The sequence below is a fragment of the Salvia miltiorrhiza genome, chromosome 1 (assembly GCF_028751815.1).
Source record: "Salvia miltiorrhiza cultivar Shanhuang (shh) chromosome 1, IMPLAD_Smil_shh, whole genome shotgun sequence".
Lineage (NCBI taxonomy): Eukaryota > Viridiplantae > Streptophyta > Magnoliopsida > Lamiales > Lamiaceae > Salvia > Salvia miltiorrhiza.
Genome location: NC_080387.1, coordinates 33,687,389 through 33,711,800, shown reverse-complemented (window position 1 = coordinate 33,711,800; position 24,412 = coordinate 33,687,389). Strand labels below are relative to the sequence as shown.

The 24,412-nt window shown below is 40.2% G+C and overlaps 1 protein-coding gene across 1 annotated transcript; it reads right to left on the bottom strand.

The window, feature by feature from the left end:
* Positions 1–18,689: 18,689 nt before the first annotated feature.
* On the bottom strand, positions 18,690–20,636 carry LOC131021412 (casparian strip membrane protein 2-like). The gene is made up of 3 exons (XM_057950602.1): positions 20,266–20,636; positions 19,269–19,392; positions 18,690–19,073 (listed from the first exon to the last, which is right to left on the bottom strand). The coding sequence occupies exons 1-3, from the start codon at positions 20,529–20,531 to the stop codon at positions 18,858–18,860; spliced, it is 606 nt and encodes a 201-aa protein (XP_057806585.1). The 5' UTR covers positions 20,532–20,636; the 3' UTR covers positions 18,690–18,857.
* Between the last annotated feature and the right edge of the window lie 3,776 nt (positions 20,637–24,412).

The window sequence follows — 24,412 nt, the reverse complement described above, 5'->3', positions numbered from 1 at the left end:
GTTCGAGATTCTCAAAGGAAGATGAACCCGGTCATGAAAGAGGTAGTGCTGAAAGAAATTCTCAAGCTGTTAGAGTTGGGAATCATCTATCCCATATCCGATAGCCAATGGGTGAGTCCAGTCCATGTCGTACCGAAGAAGTCAGGGATACAAGTTGTGGAGAATGATCAAGGCGAGCTTGTGCCCACCCGATTGCAAACTGGATGGAGAGTTTGCATCGATTACAGGAAGCTGAATGATGCAACCAGGAAGGACCACTTCCCACTGCCCTTTATCGACCAGATGTTGGAGAGATTGGCCGGTAATGCCTATTACTGTTTTCTAGACGGATATTCTGGATACATGCAAATTTTTGTGGCACATGAGGACCAGGAGAAAACCACTTTCACCTGCGTATTTGGGACATTTGCATACCGGAGAATGCCGTTCGGACTCTGCAACGCACCGGGAACTTTTCAACGGTGTATGATGAGCATCTTCTCCGACCTATTGGAGAATTGCATTGAAGTATTCATGGATGACTTCACCGTATATGGTAGCTCTTTCGACACATGTTTGAAGCATCTAGAGCTTGTCTTGAAAAGATGTGTGGAGAAAAGCCTAGTCCTTAATTATGAAAAATGCCATTTTATGGTAAGGGAAGGAATAGTGCTTGGGCACGTGATTTCTGAAAGGGGTATTGAAGTGGACAAGGCGAAAGTCGATTCCATCGCCAAATTGCCCTACCCGACGACCGTAAAGCACATACGGGCATTCCTAGGCCATGCAGGCTTCTACCGGCGATTTATCAAAGATTTTGCCAAGATTGCCCAGCCCATGACCAGACTTCTTCAACAAGATGTGCCGTTTGAGTTTGACAATGATTGTAAGGAGGCATTCACAATTTTAAGAAACAAGTTGGTGTCGGCCCCCATTATTCAACCATCGGTGTGGGACATACCGTTCGAGATCATGTGCGATGCCAGCAACCACGCCGTTGGAGCAGTACTGGGACAGAAGAAAGGCAAAGAGAGTTGCGTGATTTATTACGCATCCAAAACACTGAATCTAGCACAATGCAGCTATACCACTACTGAGAAAGAATTCCTGGCGGTGGTATTTGCCATGGAGAAGTTTCGTTCCTACCTTTTGGGAATAAAGGCGGTGGTCTACACGGATCACGCCGTGTTGAAATACTTGATGGCCAAGAAGGAATCCAAACCTCGACTCATCAGGTGGATTCTGCTACTACAATAGTTCAATATAGAGATAAGGGACAAGAAAGGAGCTGCGAACCTCGTAGCAGATCATTTGAGCAGGTTGCAACTGGAGGAAGATGACGGTATGCCCATTACCGATACCTTTCCAGACGAGAGACTATATTCCATGAGCATCCTGGAGAAAGAAGAAGAACTGTATACTCTAACCAAGCAGGAGCCCTGGTATGCGGATATAGCTAACTATCTGATTACCAAAGAGTTACCCTCAGGATTGACAAGATTCGAACAACGGAAGTTACTCGTGCAAGCACGATATTATTACTGGGAGGATCCATATCTCTGGAAGACTGGAGCAGATCAAGTCATACGGAGATGCATACCTGAGGATGAGCATGCCCAAATTTTGGACATGTGTCATGGAACAGCGAATAGCGGACATTTTGGAGGAAAGCGCACGGCCCACAGAATCTTGGAGAGTGGATTCTACTGGCCCACCATATTTGCGGATGCAAGGAAATGGGTACAGAGCTGCCCGAAGTGCTAGATGACTGGAGGTATTACCGCAAAGGATGAAATGCCACAAGTTCCGATCATGCCGGTCGAAATTTTCGACGTATGGGGGATTGACTTTATGGGACCCTTCCCAAAGTCAAAGAACTACGAATACATTTTGGTGGCAGTGGATTACGTATCAAAGTGGGTTGAAGCCAAGGCAACCACAAGCAATGATGCTCATACCGTGGCAGGATTCCTGAAGGAACAAGTGTTCGGGAGATATGGTATACCCAAAATTCTAATCAGTGACCAAGGGTCTCATTTCTGTAATACCATTATCAGAGCACTAACCAAGAAGATGGGGGTGACACATAAGGTCACCACTGCATATCACCCCCAAGCAAATGGCCAGGCCGAGATTTCCAATAGGGAGATAAAGAGCATCCTGGAAAAGGTGGTGCACCCCAACCGTAAGGACTGGAGTGACCATTTGGGGGATGCGTTATGGGCATACAGAACTGCCTACAAGACACCCATTGGAATGTCCCCGTTCCACCTGCTTTATGGGAAAAGATGTCACTTACCTGTGGAAGTTGAACATAAGGCGTACTGGGCAATCAAGCAAATCAATCTCAGTATGACCTTAGCTGGAGAAGCAAGAAAGTTGCAGCTGAGTGAGTTGGAAGAACTTCGGTTGGAGGCTTACGATAATGCGGTGCTCTATAAAGAGCGAACTAGAAGGATCCATGATGCCAAGATCAGGAAGAAGGAATTCTTGGTGGGACAAAAAGTCCTACTTTTCAACTCACGCTTCAAGATGATGGCTGGGAAGCTTCGTTCAAAGTGGTCAGGACCATTCGTGATCAAAGGAATCTTTTCAAATGGAAGCATTGAAGTATATGATCACAATGGAGTTGATACGTTCGTGGTGAATGGGCATCGCCTAAAGCCCTATCATGAGCTTGCTGAAGTAGGAAAAGAGAAGGAGGAGTGCCACCTTCTCGACCCTGATTACGAATGAAGAGTGAAGGAAGGTCGGGCTCAAGACGAGAAACAAGAGCGCTTGCTGGGAGGCAACCCAGTGTGGTTACTTCGGTATGGCCTATACCGAATTTTCTTTTTTTTCTTTAAAGTTGTTTTGTTTTTGTTTGGATGCACTAACATGCAGGAAAGTCGGACCGAGATAATTTGGAAAGAGGCCCAGAGGTTGATCCAAGCCCACTTTGCGTCGCAAAGTGTGTAGGTGGAGAGTTAGGGATTGGAACGGTCTGGAAGAAGGCTTACAGAGGGAGATGACGCGAGCGTGTCAGAGGCAGGCGGCGATGTGACTGCAACTCTTCGGTTTCCGCAGAAATTTGAATTTCAAATTTTGGCCAAGTTTTTATTTCCTTAAAAATTCTTTTTCTGCCATAACCGTCACACTTACCATATTCAAAGCCTCAACCCACGATCTTCCTCCCCACAAACCCTAACCTCCGAAAAAACTGCTACACCACGATCACCACTCGCCTCAAACCCTAAATTCCCATAATTACCGGTCACCCTTCTTAAAGACCAACCTTGCCTCCAAAAACCCCACAAAATCCGAAACTTCTGCACAAATCCTAAGTATTTTGATCTCTGCAAATCGCAATGGCCAAAACCAAAGGAGGAGCAGGCTCCGGAAGCAACCAACCGCCGAAGAAGAAAGGCGCCAAACTCCCACCTCCAAAGCGTACCACAAGGCGGACCGCTTCGGAGGAGACCTCCACTAAAATCACCGGAGATCCAGCCCGAGGACAAAGGGCGTGCCGAAGTCCTCCAACAAGAGGAACGAGAAGTAGCAAGAGCAGCCGCCGAGTCGACGCAACCGGAAGAGGGGGAGCCCGAGCTCACCCCTCCTGTGAAGAAATCAAAAAAGGCTCAGGCGAGCAAAGCAACTCCGGCGCGACCCACTGTCGCACCACCACCTATTCAAGCTCAACCGCAACCACAATTTCCAGAAACCTCCATGCAGGAGGGGAAAACAGCTTCCGAGGAAACGGAAGCGGAGGAGGAGAAGGGCGAAGAAGAGAAGGTGGACGAGGAAGAGGATGATGAAGCAGAGGAAGGTGAGGGCGTTCAGGAGAGGGAAGTAGAAATCTCGACACCCCAGAGCAAGAGACCCGGAGTAAAAAGAAAGCTAGATGTTGCCAAACCCCCACTACCAGTTAAGGCCAAACCGGTACCGGCAGGCAGTAAGACCCGAACAAAAGCTGAGCAGAGTAAGAAACCAAGGAAACCCACTGCAGCCGAAAAAGGGAAGGCCAAGGAGATGGATGAGCCGATGGAAGTAGACCCAGAGAGAACCGAGACGGTGGAAAGCTCCAACTCGGAGGATATGGTCGCCCCTGCTAAGCCGGTGACGAGCACAATCACCTCAAAACCTAAGGGCGTCAAGCGCAGGGGAGTGGTACGACCCAGCACTATGGAGACGGCCATACCGAGGGACAGTCAGAGGTATGCCATTTTACAGAATCGGGAGATAACTCCTTGGTATTTTCTGGTGACTGAAGTGTTGGAGAGTTTCGGGATAAAAGAACGTGTGGAGGGATATTTCGAGAGCATTGGTTGGGGGAAGATTCTGAAGTGGAATGTGTTGGCGTTCAAGAGTTTGTCGGAAGAGTTCATGAGTACGGTAGAGTTCAAGCCAAAGGGAAATTACTCAATCGAAACACCAGGTACCCTCCGCTTCCAATTGCGAGGGAAGGTGTTTCCACTGTCCATCAACGATTTGAACATCCACCTGGGAGTAATAGAGGACAAGGAAGTGTACGATGATGAGTATAAACAAGCTGAAACCATGGCTCCACCGGAGTGGCGCAGTCAGATTGACCAGTACTGGTCCCAACTCTCAACGGGGGCCAAATATGTGAAGAATATCAGCAAATCCAACGAACTCCGCGACCCAGCCCTGCAGATTTGCCATCGTTGGTTGGCCTATAACATCTATGGCCGAATTGAGGGATCCAACGTCGTCACGCAGCAAGAGCTCTTTGTGCTCTGGTGCATGGTGGAGAGAAAGAGGGTGAACTTTGGGTTCACCGCTGCACTGCAATTTCAGTATGGGGTAACCCATACCAACAAGTATCTCTCCTTATGCCCACTGGTGACTCTCTTGGCAAAGAAGCTTGCGGGTTTCAACGAGGAAGCCCCGGATGAGGCAGCTGCGGCAGAAACCCGACTCTTTGATATCGGGCGGTTGGTGCGTTGGCGGATTGTTGAGATGGATGAAGGTGGTAGCTACCATTTGATCCAACCAGAAGGCAGCTCAATTCGACCTGAACCGAAGGTTGCACAGGAACAGGGAACTTCTCGCCCAATCAGTGGCGAGATTATCAAGATGACGGCCGAACTGAAGGAAATCAAAGACGAGCTGGTGATGCTGGGAGGAGAAGTGGCCACGTTGAGGGATACTGTGGAAGAAGGATTCAAAGTGATGGAAGCTGGCTTTAAAGAAATCAAGGAGATGCTGACTGCGGAAGCGAGATCCTCCGGCCGAAACGACTAAGTACCTTTCCCCTGAACTCGTAGATTAGGTTTTATTTTATCTTTTGCTTTTCTTGTTTTAGTGTCTGTTTAATCTGTTTTTGAGTCGAGTCTACTTGCATTGTTTGATGGTGAAAGATTGTGCATGCTGATTTCTGTTTTGGTATGATTGGTGGATTGAGTATGAAATGCATGATGGTGGTTGTGAGGATACTGAGAATACCCCACCGGTGAGATCAGGGCCAAATTAAAAAAATGCATGTTTATGAAGAGAATTTGTTGTGACTAGGAAATCCAGACTTTGTTTGAGGACTCATTTTGCTAGTACATGACTTGTGTGATTTGGGCACGATTCTTTGATTTAGGGCCCCAGATTTTTCTTTGATATGCAATGTGAAAAATAATCCCTTGTATGCCAACTTGAGCCGAATTCATTCTTTCTTGAGCTTTGTTAAATGCTATATCCTAGGAGAAAGAATTTATGAAGTGAATAAAATGGTGAACAAGGAATTACAGGAAAGAAAGAAAATCTGGGCACAAAAAAAATTGTATAAAAATTATTGCCCACAAAAGAATCCAAGGAAAGATGAGCCCCATTGAAAATGGGGGAATAAAGGGTTGGTTGTAGCTGTACTGAATGTGTATACTGAGTAAGGGTGATACTGAAATTAGCCACTGAACCATATATACCTCACCTTAGCTCCGTATGCCCCATTACAACCCAACAAAGACCCTTTGATGAGTCATACTAGTGTGCTTAACTTGTAGTCATCAATCAAACTCTTAGAGGAACTAGCACAGCAAATTATGAGTGTAAACACTTAACCCGGTGCTTGAGCGACAAGAGAGGCTACCATCACACTTTATGCATGATCATTACTCTGGTTTGTGGTCTGTTTGAACTGAATGATGCATGTTGGTATGATCTGATCCTGAAATCTGTGCAAGTTTCGTGTCTTTTAGTTTTATTCCTTTTCTTTCAACCTTTTCGTCCGTGTCTTCTGTGAATCCACCTACATACTTGAGGGCAAGTATGCTTTAAGTGTGTAGGTGTGATGCGTCTTCGACTTTTGGGCCATTTGGCCCTATTTTTTCTCTTTATTTGTATCGGTACAGGTCTGTCAGGGGAAAAAATGAAGTTGTGAAGGAAGGAAGGTCAGTAGAGCGGAAACGGAAGAAATGTGGTCAGAATGGGCATTACCGAGGCTGGATTGCTAAGTCATGTTTACCAGCATGGAGCTTCAGCCAACAAGTACCTCTCCAATTCAACTTGGGGTATGGGAACCTGGAGCAACCCACCTGGTATAAGTCAGACCAAAGAGAGCAATCCGTCTGATCGTTACCATGAGAAGCAGACAGCCAGAGCCATAAAAGGAAGGTCAATCTCGGAGATCTCGAAGAAACAAGTAGAAGGTGGAAGAAGAAACTGGAAGGATCGAAGGAATGGGAAAGGTTGACTAAGCTTGCAGCTGGACGCCATCTTCAATCAGGATCAATTAAAGATCGAGCTAATTAAGGAAAGAAGATCCCGGCGAAGATTTGGAACCGGCGCAGCTAGGGTTAGGCCTCTACCATCCGGCAGTATAAAAGACTAATGGTGTGCAGCGTGAAGAAGCTCTTGGCACCTTGAAACTCTTGTTTTTACTTTAGTATTCAATTAAGTTCGCCGTGTGTGGCATCCGAAACAATTTACATTTTCGTGCTTTTTCCTTTTCCGTCGTGTTTCTACTTTTGAACAAGTTCGAAGGCTTGAAGCCTAGGTACTATTTATCTATTCCAGTATTTCTTTTCGTTCTGTAATGTGTTTAATCCCTTTTGCATTTATGAATTGTGTTATGTGTGAGTAATTCCCTTGGTGAGGTTTTAGGGGTGGAAATAATTGTTGTTAACATGTAAACATTCGTGAGGCACTTGTTCTTTTGGTTGAATCTCGTGGTTCCGGAAGGATCTGTTCGAAACCATGGGCAGTAGGGGCCTAACGGGTGATCTCCGTTCGGTAAAACGCTATCCATGTTGAGCAAAGGTCAGGGTATACCAAGGTACAACAATCAGTATGCCCAAGACCGAGTAGCTGAGCAGGCGTTGTAGATCCAGAAGGTGGGGAAAGGGTTGATGGGATACACTGCCCTTCCTCAGTCTTGGGCTTCTCTAGAGGCTATCCATCAACTGTGACGAGGCATAAAGCCATGATTATCAAACGAGGAAAGCAATCTCGGCGCCGTAGCATGTCTATGACTGGTCGGCTGACAAAGCCGGAAATAGTTGAGTCCAGGAGGCATGTGTCACTAAAAGCGTGGAGTTGGGGACCTCGGGAGAGAAGGTTGTTGAGGGTCATACTTGGTGAGTAACGGGTATGACTACTATCTAAGGAGGAGTGAAGCACTGCCTTGTGACCGGGGATTGTGTGACCTTCGGACCAAGTGACTACAATGGACTCAACCATCCTATATGTGATGTATAACCCCTTGAAACGCCCCAATGTCTTTGGGCCACGCCTTGGGCTTGTATGGATCATAGACGGATCATCAGTGTGCCTATGACCGAAACGAATGTTAACAACAGTTATGACCTAACCGAATAACCTCACCCCTTTGTTATTATTGATCTTGTTTATTTCTTGTGCAGAGTATACAGATTGAGAATTGTGACACCTCAGTTTGTCGTTGGAGAACAAAGTGGTTCCTCACTCCCTGTGGGATTCGACCCTACACTTACCGCTAAGGCTAAGTTCTTATTGTGAGAAGTAGGAGCGTGTATTGTCTGTACTGGGCATACACAGGTATTTTGTCCGCACCGCACGACGGGTGTGTGTCAGGCGCCGCTGCTGGATCTCTGGATCTCGGCGCGGTATCGCTTGTAGAGCTTCTCCATCTTGTGGCGGCACTGAATGGAGGTCTTGGGTGGGATGGCGGGGCACCGCGACGCCACGTCGTCGGCGACCTCCTGCCAGTGGTTACCGCGGAGGTTGCCGCGGTGGAGGGAGTACCACTTGTCCTTGTAGGCGTCGATGAGGGCGCGGTCTCCTCGGGGCTCCAGCACGGCGGGGGGAGGCTAGCGTGGCGGTGGGGATGTCGTCGGGGGAGGATGGGGAGATGATTGTAGCCATGGTGGGGGATGAGATCCGGGGGAATTAGGGGAAATTAAGGGGGAACTGGGAAGGGGGATGGAGAAGAGAGAGAGAGAAGGTGACGTGGGAGGATGAGGGGGGAAGAGAGAGAGAGAGAGGGCGACGTGGAAGGTGACGTGGGAGGGGGAGGGGGTGTGATAAGATGCGCGCGCCCGTCGTCCGGTGCGTGGTATCAAAATAATTTATGTATGCCCTAGACGGACAATACACGCTCCTATTGCTCGCAACCAAAGAACAGTCTTAGCAGCAAGTATAGGGTCGATCCCACGGAGAGTGAGGAACTACTTTACTCTTCGGGTGCACAAATTGAGTTGTCACGGTCTCAACCTGTTTCTCTGCACAAGTAAACTTAAACAAAGATCAAATATAACAAGGGGTAAGGTTTACGGTTAGGTCATAACTGTTGTCAATATTTATTTCGGTCATAGGCATACTGATGATCCGTCCATGATCCATATAACCTCAAGGCGTGGCCCAAAGACATTGGGGCGTTTCAAGAGACCATACTTCACACTTAGGATGGTTGAGTCCATTGCGATCACTTGGTCCGAAGGTCACACAATCCCCGGTCACAAGGCAGTGCTTCACTCCTCCTTAGATAGTAGTCATACCCGTTACTCACCAAGTATGACCCTCACCAACCTTCTCTCCCGAGGTCCCCAACTCTGCACTTTAAGTGACACATGCCTCCTGGACACAACCATTTCCGGCTTGTTAGCCGACCAGTCATAGACATGCTACGGCGCAGAAGTTACCTTCCTCGTTTGATAACCATGGCTTGATGCCTCGTCACAGTTGATGGATAGTCTCTAGAGAAGCCCAAGACTGAGGAAGGACAGTGTATCCCATCAATCCTTTCCCCACCTTCCGAATCTACAACGCCTTTTGTTGACGCTGCTCAGCTACTCGGTCTTGGGTATACTGGTTGTCACGCCCTGGTATACCCTGGCCTTTGCTTGACACGGACAGCGTTTTACCGAACGGAGATCACCCGTTAGGCCCCTACTGCCCATGGTTTGACACAGATCCGTCTGGAACCACGAGACTCAACCGAAAGAACAAATGCCTCACGAATGTTTACATATTGACAACAATTATTTCCACCCCTTAAACCTCACCAAGGGAACTACTCACACATATTGAAAAACGTAAATGCGAAATAGAATGAACACATAAATGAAAGGGAATTTGAAATACTTAATATAAAAAAATACCTAAGGAAACAACCTTGGCTTTGTTCGTCACAACGGAATTGAAATACGAAAAACAAATAAAGTGTTTGGTGCGAAAAATGTAAAATGACAAAGTAAACTATTTTCTTGGTGAACTAACTAAAGTCTAAGTCTAGAAGAGTAATCCTAAACTCTAGAATGTAAATTTGCTCTCTGAAATTCGTAAGACTCCAAAAACTCTAAAAACTGCTGTCAAACTGCCCTCTGCCAGCCACACATGCTGAAGTTTATATAGCAATTCGGTAAACCCTAGCCGGCAGACCAAATCTGGCAGATTATTTCTTTCCATATTTAGCTTGATCCTTGATTTGATTTGATAGATAATGGATCTCCAGCGGATTTGGGGTTGACTCCACATTATTCCAGATCCTTCCATTGCTAGAATTCGCCAGAATCTTCCGGGCAATCTCCTCCACACGTCTTTCCATATATAGCTCCAGCTGCTGACTGCTGTTGACGGGAATGGTCATACTAGCCTCTTTCTTCGGTTGGCCTCATACCAGGTGGTACTCTTCGAACGTTCCCGCGCCTCGAATGGTTCTGAGGGGTACTTCGTCGAGCTCTCTTCCTGGTTCATATATAGCTCATCTGTGTTGACTGCGACAGCTGTTATGGCCTTACCAACTGCTTCCTTCGGTTAGCCTCCCACCAGGTGGTACACTTCGGAGATTCCCGCGCCTCGAATGGTTCTGAGGGGTACTTCGCCGAGCTCTCTTCCTGGTAAGTTTCACTTCAGGAAGCTTGGATAGTTTTGTTCCGGTAATGCCCATTCTGACCACATTTCGTGCATATGCCCTTTTCCGAGCTTCCTCCTCCTGAAAACCTTTTTTCTCCCCTAAACGACTCAAACAAACATAAAGAAGAGAAAAAATTAGGGTCAAATGGCCCAAAAGTCAAAGACGCATCAGGGTGTGATTTGGCATTTCTGATGCTACGTTGGCATTCCGACTGCCAACTCATATTTAATTTGGCCGGAAATTTTTCCCGGACGGACATTGCAATAAATTGAAAGCTCGTTGAAATTTTTGCTACAATTAAAAAGATTGTCAAAAAACCAAATTTTGAAAAAAGGTTAGGTATTTTGATGCAATTAACCCTTTTCTATACTATGTAAATTTTTACAAAATTCGGTGATAGCAATTACATTTGTTGAATATTTAAAATGTCATATATTGGTATTTTAAATATAGTAATGGGCCGAGTAATGGTCAATTGCGAGTTAAAAAGAAAGTGGTAGTTCAAAAGAACATACACGTGGAAAACTGTCGACAACTATTGATGTGTGACAACTGTCAAACATCTGTTAAACTAAATCTAAGAAAATTGTACGTGATAACAGCTGTCAAAACATCTTATGTAAAAGAAAATAAAAATTAAATATTGCCAGGAAGAGTTTGCAACAGACATTTTCTCTATTCGACAACAGGCAATGTCCATTGTCTATTAGTTTTTTTTTTTTTTTTTGTAGTAGTAGTGAACATCTGATGTAAAAGAAAATAAAAATTAAATATTGCCAGGAAGAGTTTGAATTTTGCCGGTAAATTATCATTGTTGGAACTGCAGCTTTATATTATATATTGATTATTATTTTTTAATTTTTGTCTTTTCAATCATGTAATTTTTAAATTCAATATTAAAGTGAATTAAATACATAAAACGAATAGTATACATATACATATCTAACATGAAAAATATATAGTAATATGATGAGACTCGTGCAGAAATTAATTTTCTAAATTCATTGTAACAGAGATAAATTTGTACAAGTTAATAAGTTTAAACTTTTGATGTGGCGTTGTTAAAGTAACTTTTGTAAATTTATTATTGCTACCACTCTTAGTGCCTGTTTGGTAGCCAAGGCAAGATATGCCTTGGTAGCTTAAAACTAGAGGACCCATGGCAGGTTACTCTTGATAGGTTGTAAACACAAATTTTTGTATTTCAATTTAATAAAATATAAAAAGCGTTACAAATATAACTTTAAATGCTTGAAGGTAGATTTGTGTGGGTTGCAATCTCTAGTTGATCCTCTAATTCTTCTCTTCCATTTGATTCTCGAACAATCTCTAAGATTATTGAAATACTTGATTTGGTAAGGTCAATCCAAAGGACTCAAGTCATGATTTTGGATTGAACGTTGAACTTGATTTGATTTGAGGAAGAACGTTTTTAGAATTTGTAAGAATGTCTTGAAGCTTTTGGACTTGATTGATTTGATTTGATTTGAGGAAGAACGTTTTTAGAATTTATAAGAATGCCTTGAAGCTTTTGGATTTGGTTTGATTTGATTTGAAGAACGTCCTTAGAATACTCGAAGATGTCTTTGGATACTTGAAGATCACTTTGAATATTCGAATAATACTTTGAAGATCCGAGGAAATACTTGAAGATTCAAAGAAATACTTGAAGATTCGAAAAAATCCTTGAAGATCTTGAATATACTTTGAACACTTGAGTTGAAGATCTTGACAATACTTTGAATACTTGAGTTGAAGATCTTGAAGATACTTTGAATACTTAGGGCCTGTTTGATAGTGTGTATTAGGCGTGTTAATTAGTATTTCTACTGATTTTTTTCTGTTTGATAGGATTATTATTTATCATCCAGGCCCGCATAAAAAACAGAGCCCGCACCTAATCTACTGTTCTTGTTAGAAATTGTATCCACCGTCACCCCCCAGTTAAGTTATACTCATTTCTACAGTAAAATATATTACTTTTTAGGTTGACAAATTTGTCCCCCCAATTCTTCATCTGCGCATCCATTATAGACAATTCTTCATTCTGCTCTTGAGATTTTTTGAATGTGAATATTGATAAAATTTGGGTGAATCTTGCATTGATTTCTACTTTATTTTACAATTTGTTGTTTTGGAATTACAAAACGTATCCATTAGAGACAATTAGCGATTCCACCACCATCGTCCTCGTTGACCCCCGCCCTCGCTGTTCATGGTGCAGAGATATTGGGGCATAGCAACGGCGGTGCCATTGGGGCATGGCGGCGCAATTGAGCGGCGCCATTAGCGATTCCACCACCACCGTCCTATATTCAGCCAATGTAATTTGCTCGGGAAGAAAGGGGGTGGGAGGGGAGATGTGTTGGGTGGCGGCGGAGTCGAAACGTTGGGGGCGGTGAATCAACGAAAATTTCAACAATAATTTTCTTTATGCTTGAGAAGAAAGGACGGTGGTTGTGGGGCGACACTGAGAAGAAGAAAAGGGGTGGGGTGGGGTGGGGTGGGGTGGGGGGGTGGGGTTACGTGTGATAGAGAAGAAAAGGGGTGGAGTTACGTGTTCTATCACAAGGGGGGTTGGGACTACACATTTGCTTATAGGATTTTTTTATTTTTTTGTTAAATTAAGGTCAAAAAGGTAATTTGCAAATTTAATCTGTTTTTTGGAATAATTTATTAATTTAATCTTAAGTTATATATTGCCTATCAAACAAAAATATGAGTTATCTCAAGGATTATATTTTAACTATCAAACACAAATATAAGATACTTATCATTCATTATCTACGATATCTATCTTGAGTTAAATTATCTTGCCATATCCTAATAAAACTATCAAACGGGGCCTTAAGAGGATTCTTAGGCTCACCAATTCTTGCAATACTTCACTTGTCATTTGTGAAAACCCCAACACCTCTATTTATAGATGTAGGGAGATGGGCTTCATGGGCTTTGGGCCTCCATGCATGGGCTTTAGGGTTGAGATGCCAATGGGCCCATTAACTTCTTTATATTAAATATTAATAATATATCTATTTAATTTTTGGAATAAATTTTCTTTTAATAAAATAAAAAATATAATTGAATATTTAATTCATGAATTTACATGTGGCACGATTTAATTCGACGATAAATTTAATTATCTATGGTATTATTGTTGTGTGTTTGGTAGACAGGTTAGTTGTAAGGATATGAATTCTTGTCTGTTTGGTAGGTGCTACTATGTACTGGATTAAGGAATGGAATTACACTTGTACCCTTAGCTAAATTCAAAATTGCCCAACATACCCTTCACTGTTTGAAATAACAAAAGGAATAATATTATATCTCTGGAGGGAAAATTCGCTCAATTCGTTGGGCATATAATTCACCCAAATGAGAATTTTTTATTTTCTCTTTTTGCGACGTTGAAATCGGATTTATTATTATGAATAGTTCCGTATTTCATATTTCATACCACACACTTAGAATTGATTGCTATCATATAGTTCCATATATCAATATTGATATAGTTCCCAATATCAATATCAATATAGTTCACAATTTTTATTGTGTACTGTCGAAATTTTAACAACGTTACGCCCTTCTCTTCGGATTGGTCGATGACTTTGTGGGGAGGTGATATTGGGAACTTAGGGCTCCGATTAGTGGCAGCTCATCTATCATTTGGAAATTGGAGCTAGAAGGGAAGAGGTTTTCAATGAGGAAGAAGGGAGGTCGGAAGTCGGAGGTCCAGAGTCGGGAATACGGCTGGTAGCTGTGTCTTCGCCAGAGCCCACGGAGGGGGACCTAATGGCGGCGACCTCAAAGTGCGGTGGCCTATTTTCAGCTAAGAGAGAGAGAGAGCGACAGAGGCTGAGGGTGAGGTTGTCGCCAGGTTGTCAGGGGGAGTCGACAGTGGCTCAATCCGCTGTCCGTCAAGCAAAAGGTGAAGAGAGGGAAGGCAGAGGCGCCAATACCCTGGGACTCTGTGTGTGTGTGTGTGTTCTAATGTGTGTTATGAGAGAGAGAGAGAGAGAGAGAGAGAGAGAAAGTTGCAGTGGAAGTTGAATGTCTAAGGGGCAAAATTGAAATGTTATTTAAAATTATATGTACTGTAGCAATGAGACTAAAATAAACCCACCAATTTCAGCAGTCCCACTAACGAGAATGAACAGTGTTTTAGGAGCGAGCATAGCCTCTCCAATGGGCCCCAACATTAACTAAAATGTGCTACCAAACGTGTGAAATTCGCGTGTTAAATAAACAAACTAGCATAAATAAGGCTACCAAACGGACCCTTATAACATAAGGGGAAATCCAAAATAAAGAAAAATTAATTGTTAGTCTCGCGTCTGATACCACCATCACGGCGATTGTTTTGCTCATGTCTGCTGGGCATCACGGTCATGATAATATTCAATATTCTGTTGTTTGGATTCGACAGCTTAGTCGGCACCGACAAGTTTGTTTCACTCACATCCACCGCGAGGGAAACCGGCCTGCGGATTTTATAGCGAGGCATGGGCATCAGGTCCAGATGCTGACTACGTTCAATTCAGAGTTGACTCCTTGTTATTTAATTTCTTGCTCTGGTTAGGATGGATTGACTTGGTTATCCTAACTTCAGATTCAGATGTCATGTTGATAATTAGTTTTTATTTTTGTTTTGTTCCCGTTTGATTTTGACTCCTTTGTCTTCTGGATGTAGTCACTTTTGGGCTACATTTATGTATGGTTCTGTTTTGTCTGATTCTTTCTTCTTTCTTTGGTCTCAGTTGGACGTTGTCACTTTTGGGTGGCGTCATGTATGAGATTATGGTTAATGTTATTTACAGGTTGGGGGTCTGTCTAACCCCTCACTTCTGGATGTTTTTCAAAATAAAATAAAATAAATAAATATAATATACGTGTGACATGTAATATAAATTTTATGACGAGATAATAGGTCTTATATGCAAAAATGTGTATTATCGAATCGACAAGGGTAAAATCATGGGCTAGATAAGTCATGGAAGTACAAGGTGTTGTCATGGATCAAATACTTAGGTCTCATTAGAATGATCTTTCTAATGGATAGTCAAAAGGTAATAGAGAGCCTCAAATATCAAATGGAATATTACTCGGTGTTCGATGAAATGCTGCGCAATTGTAAAATCTATATATCTATATATTACTCCCTCCGTTCCGCGAAGCTTGAGCAATATTTCTATTCGGATTGTCCCGCGAAGCTTGAGCACTACTTTCTTTATATGGTAAAAGTTTTGCCCTTTAGTCATCTTTTCACTTTTTCACACACAAAATACTACTCCCTCCGTCCCACTCCTAATGTCCCATTTTCTAGTTTGAGTTGTCCCACTACAAATGTCTCATTTCCTTTTTTGGAATACACTCTCTCTCTATACTTAATATTTAAACAATTTCCACCAACTCATTTTATCTTCTTTATACCCACTTTATCTATTTTATACACATTTCTTAATTTCCGTGCCCAAAAGAAAGGAGACATTTGGAGCGGGACGGAGGGAGTAACTCCTTAAAACTCGTGCCGAAAAGATATTGCTCAAATTTCGCGGGACGGAGAGAGTATATGAAAAACACATGGGATCCTCTGGCCCACTATTTGTGTGTACCACCGTGTACTCTTAATTTATATGAAAAACACATGAGAGTATATGAAAAACACATGAGAGTATAATTTTTAATTATATTTTCTTTAATTTTAATTTATAATACTTTAATATTATAAAAAGATAGTTAACAAGGGTTCACTCATCCAATTAGAGTATATAATTATTTTTTTATATTTATTTGAATTAATAATTGATTATTTTGATTCATTAATTTAAAGTTAGGGTATATAATTTTTTAAAATTTCAATTCTTAGTTATAAATATTAATTAGAGTTCATAATATAATAATTTTTTTTATTTTTATAAAAAACAATTATAAAATAGATAAATTAAGAGTGGTACACACAAAATAGTGGGACAGATGATCCCATCTGTATGAAAAACAGTTTTAACAACATTTTTTTAGAGTCAAATTTCTCTGTCCTTTTTTTTCTTTTCTATTTTAAATCTTTTCTAAAAATTACTAAATTTGATTCATGTATTCAATATATATCTTAATTTAAAGATGTCTTTAATTTAATATAACAATCATAACAAACAAATTTAAAACGAAAAAATTATGAACATTTAAAGATTCAAAATTAATTAAAAAATAACTATTTTTTTTGTTCATTTTCCATATTTTCTCTTTCTCACATGACTTCCACGTTTTTTTTCTCTTTTCTTTCTATTTTGATTTTATTACATTTTTTTTTCTTTGAGTTTATATTTTATGCTTTTTTATTTATATGATTTACTAATTATAATAGTTTTTAATGCAATTAAAGTGTAGCAATTATATTGAGTTATTTTAACACTCTTTATTCTTATATGTAATTCTAAAAGGAAAATTTGTATTAATTTAATACTCCTTTCGTTGGCGATATCGTTTTCACTTTTATTTATAGAAGTAGGGTCAACAAATTAACTTCTACTCACAACAATAGTGGGACCCGAACTCCACTCATTACAATATCCACTATCTACTACTCTTCACCACTTTTCTTCAAACCCGCACCGTCCACAATGTGGAAACGATATTACGGACGGAGGGAGTATAAACTTATGAATAAATAAATAGATATACATATTAAAAAGAAAATTTTAAATATGATTTAAATTATTTTATTTTTATTTCTGATCGTATACGGAAATTTTCATTTTATTTGTAAAAATATACTCCATTTGTTATTTTCTTTTTTCAATTAAATATAATATTAAATTGACATATATATATATATATAGAATATTAAATATGATTTAAATTATTTTTTATTGTTGCGCCTTACTTTATAATCATAATGAATAATGTTAATTACAATTATCAAATATTTTAAATATTTTGTCGACGATGGTATTTACATTTAAATTTATAACAACATTCTGATGAGGATCATGCACTAATTGAATTTTCATCATAAAATATATAATTTCTTCGAAAGATTTAACTAAAATAATAGCATCATAGTATGATTTATTGTATTAATTCATAAGTATATCCACTTTTCACAAGATGTATGTAAAAATTTATTTTAAACATATAGTTAGTTTAGTAATATAAAAAAAATTACTCCTTTCAAAAATAAATATGAAATAAATGGTGAAAAATATCTTTTGCCATATATTAGATGATCTTTTTTAATCCATTATATCTATTTTATTATAAATAATATTCCATCCGTCCACGAAGTGAGCACACATTTGAAAGTGATACAAGTTTTAAGAAATTGATTAAGTGTGTGTGAGTGGAATAAGTAATCCATTTTTATTATGAGTGCGTTGTGTGGGGCACATTTATTAAAAAAAAGGAAATTGGTACTCTTTTGGTGGATGGGCCAAAAAGAAAATATGAATACTCATTTCGTCAACGGAGATAGTATTTTATTTTAATTAATTTATTTATTTTAATTAATTTATTTTTTTATCGTGACCAGGCATATATGAGATTGCAATTGACCGAAAAATTTAATTTATGAAGATGATATTTTTTTTTTTGAGGGAATTTATGAAGATGATATAAATAATGGTGGTAGTACATCTACAAATGTATATATATAAAAGGATTCCATAATATTCCCTTGTCCTCCATAATATTCCCTTGTCCCCCAAGCGCAAATCCATTTGAAAGGTACACAAACTTTAATAAATTAATTGAATGAGTAGTGAGTGAAATAAGACTTTCATATTTTTATTATAGTAATAAAATGATTAGTTAGTTGAGTGTTTTATGTTTAATTGTAGACTAGGAAAGTGGGTTACAAATTTTAATTTAAAATTAACCATTTAAATAGTTCAAGTGATATCTAAAAATGGATTATATAATACTCCTTATGTATTTATTTATTTTTTTTGAATTTATAGATACTTTGATTTTCAAATTATATTTAATATTTATATTTTTTCATTGAAAAATAATACTTAATTTTAATATTTAAATGCACGGGTGGTTGTAATAGTTTTACTGATGAGAACTTGTTATATTTGGTAGTTGATTTTGTCAAAAAAGTTGTTAAATTATGTGGCACATTCTCTAGCTAGAGCGTTTAGTGATTCTTACACCATATTCCAACCCCAAGAAAATGAGATATTATCATATTAATTGCATTGTATTTTTATATATTTACTCATTGATTAATACATAACGACTTATTGCTGCTGCAACCGATACCCAATTTATGTCTTGAAAAAGGATTACTATAAAATTCCAACTAACATTGCCAATCACTAATTCCCAAATGCTCTATGATCTGTCTCGATCAATGATGAGCCGAAATCTTTTCATTAGAAAAATAAAAAATAGGTGACAGAGAAAAGCATTTTCACATTTAACAATATTAAAAACATTTTCAAATAATTACATGTTTTTTCTACACCAAAATCACAATCACAAATTTCGAAATTGAAAAAATAAAATAAAAAACAGTGGAAACAGACTTCGTAATTAAGCTTGTGAAAATGCGAGTTTACGATCAGTGGCTGCGCAGCGCCACCGCGGAAAGCACGATCAGGAAGATGAGGATGACGGCGGCGATGAACGACGCCACCACCGCGCCGCTCACGCGCTGGCAGAAATCGGTGAACTGCTGGCAGATGGCTAGCCAGTTCACCGTGGAGTTGCCGTTGTGCGCTAGGTACACAATGGCCGCCGCTGCCGCTGCCGCCGCTGTGGTAAAAGCCGCCACCGCCTGTTTTTATTAAAAAAAAAACTGCTAAATGTACATACGCACCAAATGTAGGTTTCGATTCAAAATCTCTCCAAAGAAAACAGGCGACTTTGATTTTCTTTTTCGAATAGTATTTCTTTTTTGTAAATTAATGATTTATAAACGTGTAGAAATGGATGATGAAATATCATCATTTATAATCGAAATATTAATTACCGTGTCGAAGATGAGAAGAAGAAGCTTGATTCCTGCTGCTTGAGGGCGAACAATTCCAATAATGGAGAAAGGCAAAGATAATACTAAGTAGCTACTAGCAATCGCATTTGCCACCACAAAAAACCTGCATTTTATTTCAATAATATCAAATTATAATGATACAAAAATGCAATTAGATACAACACGATTTTGTGATAGATGATTTCGCACGAGAAAATCATGCATACACTATGCGTGCAACGATGGAAGACGCACCATAAATTTATAGTGGAAGCTATATTTTTTAAATTTTGAGTTGAGATTTTGAAAGATAATTTTCTTAGGATTTATCGTGGGAGCTATATTGTAGTATAATGATTCATATAGGGGTTGTAGCCGGCTTGAGCTCGACTTGTTTAATTAATATTCGGGTGTTCGACCTCAGTTCGAGCTTTTGCCTTGTTGATTGAACTCCACTCGTCACCTAATTACCGAGATCGAGATCGAGTTCGATTGAGCTCAGATCGTATAATATTTGATAATATTGTATCCGAGTATGAACTCAAGCTCAGCTCATCTGATATTTGTAAAAATGATGTTCGAGTTTGACCTTTCTAAAAACTTATGAAGGCTACAAAATTATTCAAGATGTGCTCTTAATCAACTTATTACTCGAGCTCGAGTTTGACTTGTTTTAGTGCTCGCTTTAAGGATTCGTGAACAAACAAAATCAAGCATGTTCGTGAACCCAACAAGTCGAGCACGAAATGATATTTTTTCAAGCCGAGGCAAAAATAACTCACAGTAACTCTATTCATTAATTTATAATCATATATTCACACAAATAATTTTTGACAATTTTAGAATAGTAACAAAATAATATAAAAAAGTATTTGGTGGGGGGCTTGGTTCCTTTTAACTCTGTCCCTGCATGCAACATGCAAGTCGAACTACTCGTAAATTAAAAACATAAAGCAAAAGTAGTAAATTAAAATGAGTGTTAATTTTGTGTTATTACGTGAAAGCGGGGAGATCATCGTAGCTGGCTTGGAACTGGAAGAACTGAGTGAAGAAAGGGAGCGTTTCGTCGGTGGTGCCCATGGTGGCGGCGGCGGCGAGCGCGGCAGCGGCGGCGCAGAGCCTGAGAATGAAGTCGAAAATGGAAGCGCCTCTCTTCCACGGAGCTTGCGGGAGCCGAGTTGCAGCGGCGGTTTTGGCTTTGGTCGATTTGGATTCGGAGATGTTTATGGCTGCTTCGCCACTGCTTTTTGTCGAATTCATCATCGTAATTTTTCTTCTTCTTCTAGTATGTTTAATTGGTTGAGGTGTAGTGGGAGAGAATTGGATGATTTTGTGTTGAAGAATTAGTGAAGAGATTTATAGCGGCTGAAGAAGAGAGAATATTTTGATTGAAGATGGATTAGTTTAATTTGGTCATTTTAAGGATTTATGATAGTATAAAATTTTGTGGAAGATTAGGTTTTTGTGTGGAGGAGTTATGACTAACTTGCTCCACTTTAGATATTTAGGATTAATTCAACTTTGTTGGAGTTTTCTTTTCTTTTTTCAATCTATCATAAGATTTATAATTAATTCCACATGTATTTTGGAATCTCCTTAATTATTACAAGTTTTTGTTAATTTGTTTGTTTGTTTTTTTAATTTTTTGCAACGCATTTTAGTGCCAATTATAAAAATTTTATGGGATTATATCACTATGAAATGCAATTCACATTGCAAATTTGTGGGAGAACCTAACAGCGATCAACAACAAAAATATTCATAAAATTCAACAATTATGTCGCTAAATGAAATAGACGGACTATCGATTGAATCATTCAAATTTTAAATTATTTGTCGCTAAAAAATTTGAAGATGAACTTTTCACCAATCATAGAATTGGCGACTCCAAATCATTTATCGTTGTTTTGTCACCATTATCAAACTTGAACCTCTATCGTTATTCTGTCTCTAATCAACGGCGATTTTTTTTTTGTATCTAATTTCGTGGCAAGTCGATTAATATTTTGTAGTGAGAAAGACGATTTGATTTTAGAATTAGATAAGATATATAAAGTCGTATACCTAACTTATGGAGGGATTTTAGTTTTCATTATTTTTTGAAGAGCCTTCATAACTTAACAAAAACCATGAATTAACAAAATAAAAGACAACACTAGCTAACAATATTTTATTATCAAAAAATATAATTATTAAGGGGTATCTCATTGTACAGGGAAAAATATCTATCTCAAATATGTAAATTAAGAGTTTAAGGAATGATAGTACCTGATAATGTGATGGTGACTATATCCACATGACATGGACAACTTGAAAGTGTTGGTATAAGTAAGTGTACACATCCTTCTTGATTTTGAAGACTATGTACGTGATGATGAATGGTACATCTTCAAAAGTTGACATGTTTCTAACATACCAAAGGTGGTTTACCGTAGCTGTTAGAGCAATTTTTGCTATTTGCATTATAGTTGAACATGTTTAATGTTTTCCTACAAAAGATGCGCTTAATAGCACTAAAAAGAGTGGTCATTCGATTTCCTATCTTAAGCCACTCTTGTATTCTATCACATACATTTTAATTTATGTCACACACTTAAAAAATAAATGTTTATGTGTTTCCACATCGTTATTACAAATACAGCACATTCGGATAATGCTCAAATACTCCTTCTTGTCAAACGTTATTTATTGCATCGTCAACCACATAGTAATTGAAAATTGGGTTAAGGTGCAGATAGGCCCCTTAAGTAGAGGCCCTTATAGCGTTTCACTCCTCTTACTCACTGTGTGTGCAATTTAGCCCCTAAAGTACCAAAAATCGAACATTTAACCCCCTCCGCCCTAACTCCGTCAGTCCACCGTTAGTCAAACTTTTTTTTTTTTAATTTTAATAGAAATTTATTTTAATTTCAAAAATGGGGCTGACGGTGAGCTTAGCTCTGGATTCGATGAATTCGACCATGGAGTCGGCCAGTCTCGAGTAATCGGCGGCGTCCATTTGAATGGAATCCGTCTTGGCGTCGAATGCGGACAACGGGATGAGGCGGATGTGGGGAAGGGAGTTGACGCCGAATAGGGCGAAGGAAGATTGGGATTCCTGAAAATCGATTTCGAAGAAGAAGAGTTTGGATTTGAAATCAGGGTTATTAGATTGGAAAGGGCGAATTCAGATTTGATTGTGGGGAATGAGAGCTCGGGTTTGGAGTAGAGCTGGTGCACATCGAAGAAGATTAGGGCGTGGAATGGGCGCGGGATGGGGAGGGAGAGGATGCGGCGGAGGAGGGCGTCAGAGAGGCATATGACGCCAATGGAGGACTGGGACTAAGATCCAATCTGCCCTCTCAAGATTCAAGAACTGGTGAGCAAGAATCTCCAAACCAGTCCGCTGCAAATCCAAATGAGAAAACGAAGGCAGATGGAGGGGAGGGTGAGGAGAGAGAGGCTGGATTGTATGTTGGCATGTTGCTGTTGGTTTGGGAGTCAGAATAGCTGCTGCTCCTGGTGTCGCGGCTTCGACGACCGAATTTTGGCAGCGCGGCTTCGGCGGCCGGTTTGGGAGATGGAGGAGAGGGTGAGGAGAGAGAGGTTGGATTGTATGTTGCTGTTGGTTTGGGAGTCAGAGTAGCTGCTGCTCCTGGTGTCGCGGCTTCGACGGCCGAATTCTGGCAGCGCGGCTTCGACGACCGATTCTGCTGCTTGGCCGTTCTCGAGGAGCATCGGACGCCGGAGGAAGGGATTTGAATTTTAAAAAAAAAGTTTGACTAACGGTGGACTGACGGAGTTAGGGCGGAGGGGGTTAAATGTTCGATTTTTGATACTTTAGGGGCTAAATTGCACACACAGTGAGTAAGAGGAGTGAAACGCTATAAGGGCATCTACTTAAGGGGCCTTTCTGCACCTTAACCCTTGAAAATTTAGGAGCGATGAAACCTTTTCAGATGGGTTTATGCTAAAATTGTTTCTCGCCTTTTACACGGAGGAAATTATATGCTCAATAATGATGTTTTTATCACCTCATCCGTCCATCCATAAATTCTTTTGCTTTAGGATAAATATCATATTAAACCTTGAATTATACCCGCTTTATCAAAAAATATCCTAGAAGTTTCAAAATGTTCTCTAAACCCTAGCTCAAAGTATCAAGGTTTTATCAAATATATCCGGCATTTATTTTCCGATCGCCAAAAATGTGACGTGGCTCTCCGGATCCCACCATGTAATTTATATTCTATTTTTTAGTCCATGTCATTTTATATTCTATTTTTTTTAATCCATGTCATTTTATAAATGAAAATCCATCCCGAAAATTAAACTCTATTCTACCCTTTTTAAAATAACTAAAAACTCTCTCTCATTCCCTCTCATCGGTCTCTCTCTCTTCCTCCCTCCCCTTGTCACGCCGTCACCTGCTCCGGCAAGTCGCCGCCGCCGGCTACCCCCATCTCCCTCTCCTTTATGTTCTCGCCTCGTCCCTACCTTTGCTCCCCCTTCTCTCGTCTCTCACAGACACACACACACACACAAGAGACATCAAACATACACACAGCGAACCTCGCCGCCGACTTCAATCCGCGCCTCCACTACTCTTTCTCGCCCTATTCTGTATCCCCGACTCACCAACAACGCCAGTGGAGTCATCGTTCCTACCGCCAGCGCCTAAAGCCCTAGATCCCCAAAATATTCGCCGCCGCCTCCCTTGATTTCCGGCGAGTTTACCGCTGGGAAGCCTATCACCGCCTTCCTCCATCCTCTCGCTCATTACCAAGTGTTGAAGCTTCGCATCGCGCCGATCTTTTCCAGCATCGCGCCGGCGAGGGGTTTTTCTAATTCGATGGGGAAGGCATTAATTTTATTTGCTTTGGTTCAATCTCTTGTGTAAAGGCATACCAATGCTGAGAAATAGCCTTACGCGAATATCAGTTAAAGCTCTGTACTTGACTGAAATAAAAAATACTGAAGTTACTTCAGTATCAGTCTACAACCATTTTTTAACTGAAATTTGGTTTGTTTGTTTTCAATCCGTGAAAAATAGCCTGCAGGTGTATTTCCCCCCATATACACCTGTTCAGTTAACCCTCCAGGACCCAACACTTTGTTAATTATCTTTTTATTAACTATGATTTTGCTTTTGATGCCTATCATAT

What these genes read in the sequence shown, in the direction of transcription:
- LOC131021412 (XM_057950602.1), bottom strand. Translation starts at nt 20,531, where the DNA reads ATGATGAATTCGACAAAAAGCAGTGGCGAAGCAGCCATAAACATCTCC. An exon ending in GATGATCTCCCCGCTTTCAC is followed by an intron (nt 19,393 to 20,265) that starts GTAATAACACAA and finishes AATAAAATGCAG; the next exon opens with GTTTTTTGTGGTGGCAAATG. An exon ending in TTCTTCTCATCTTCGACACG is followed by an intron (nt 19,074 to 19,268) that starts GTAATTAATATT and finishes TAATAAAAACAG; the next exon opens with GCGGTGGCGGCTTTTACCAC.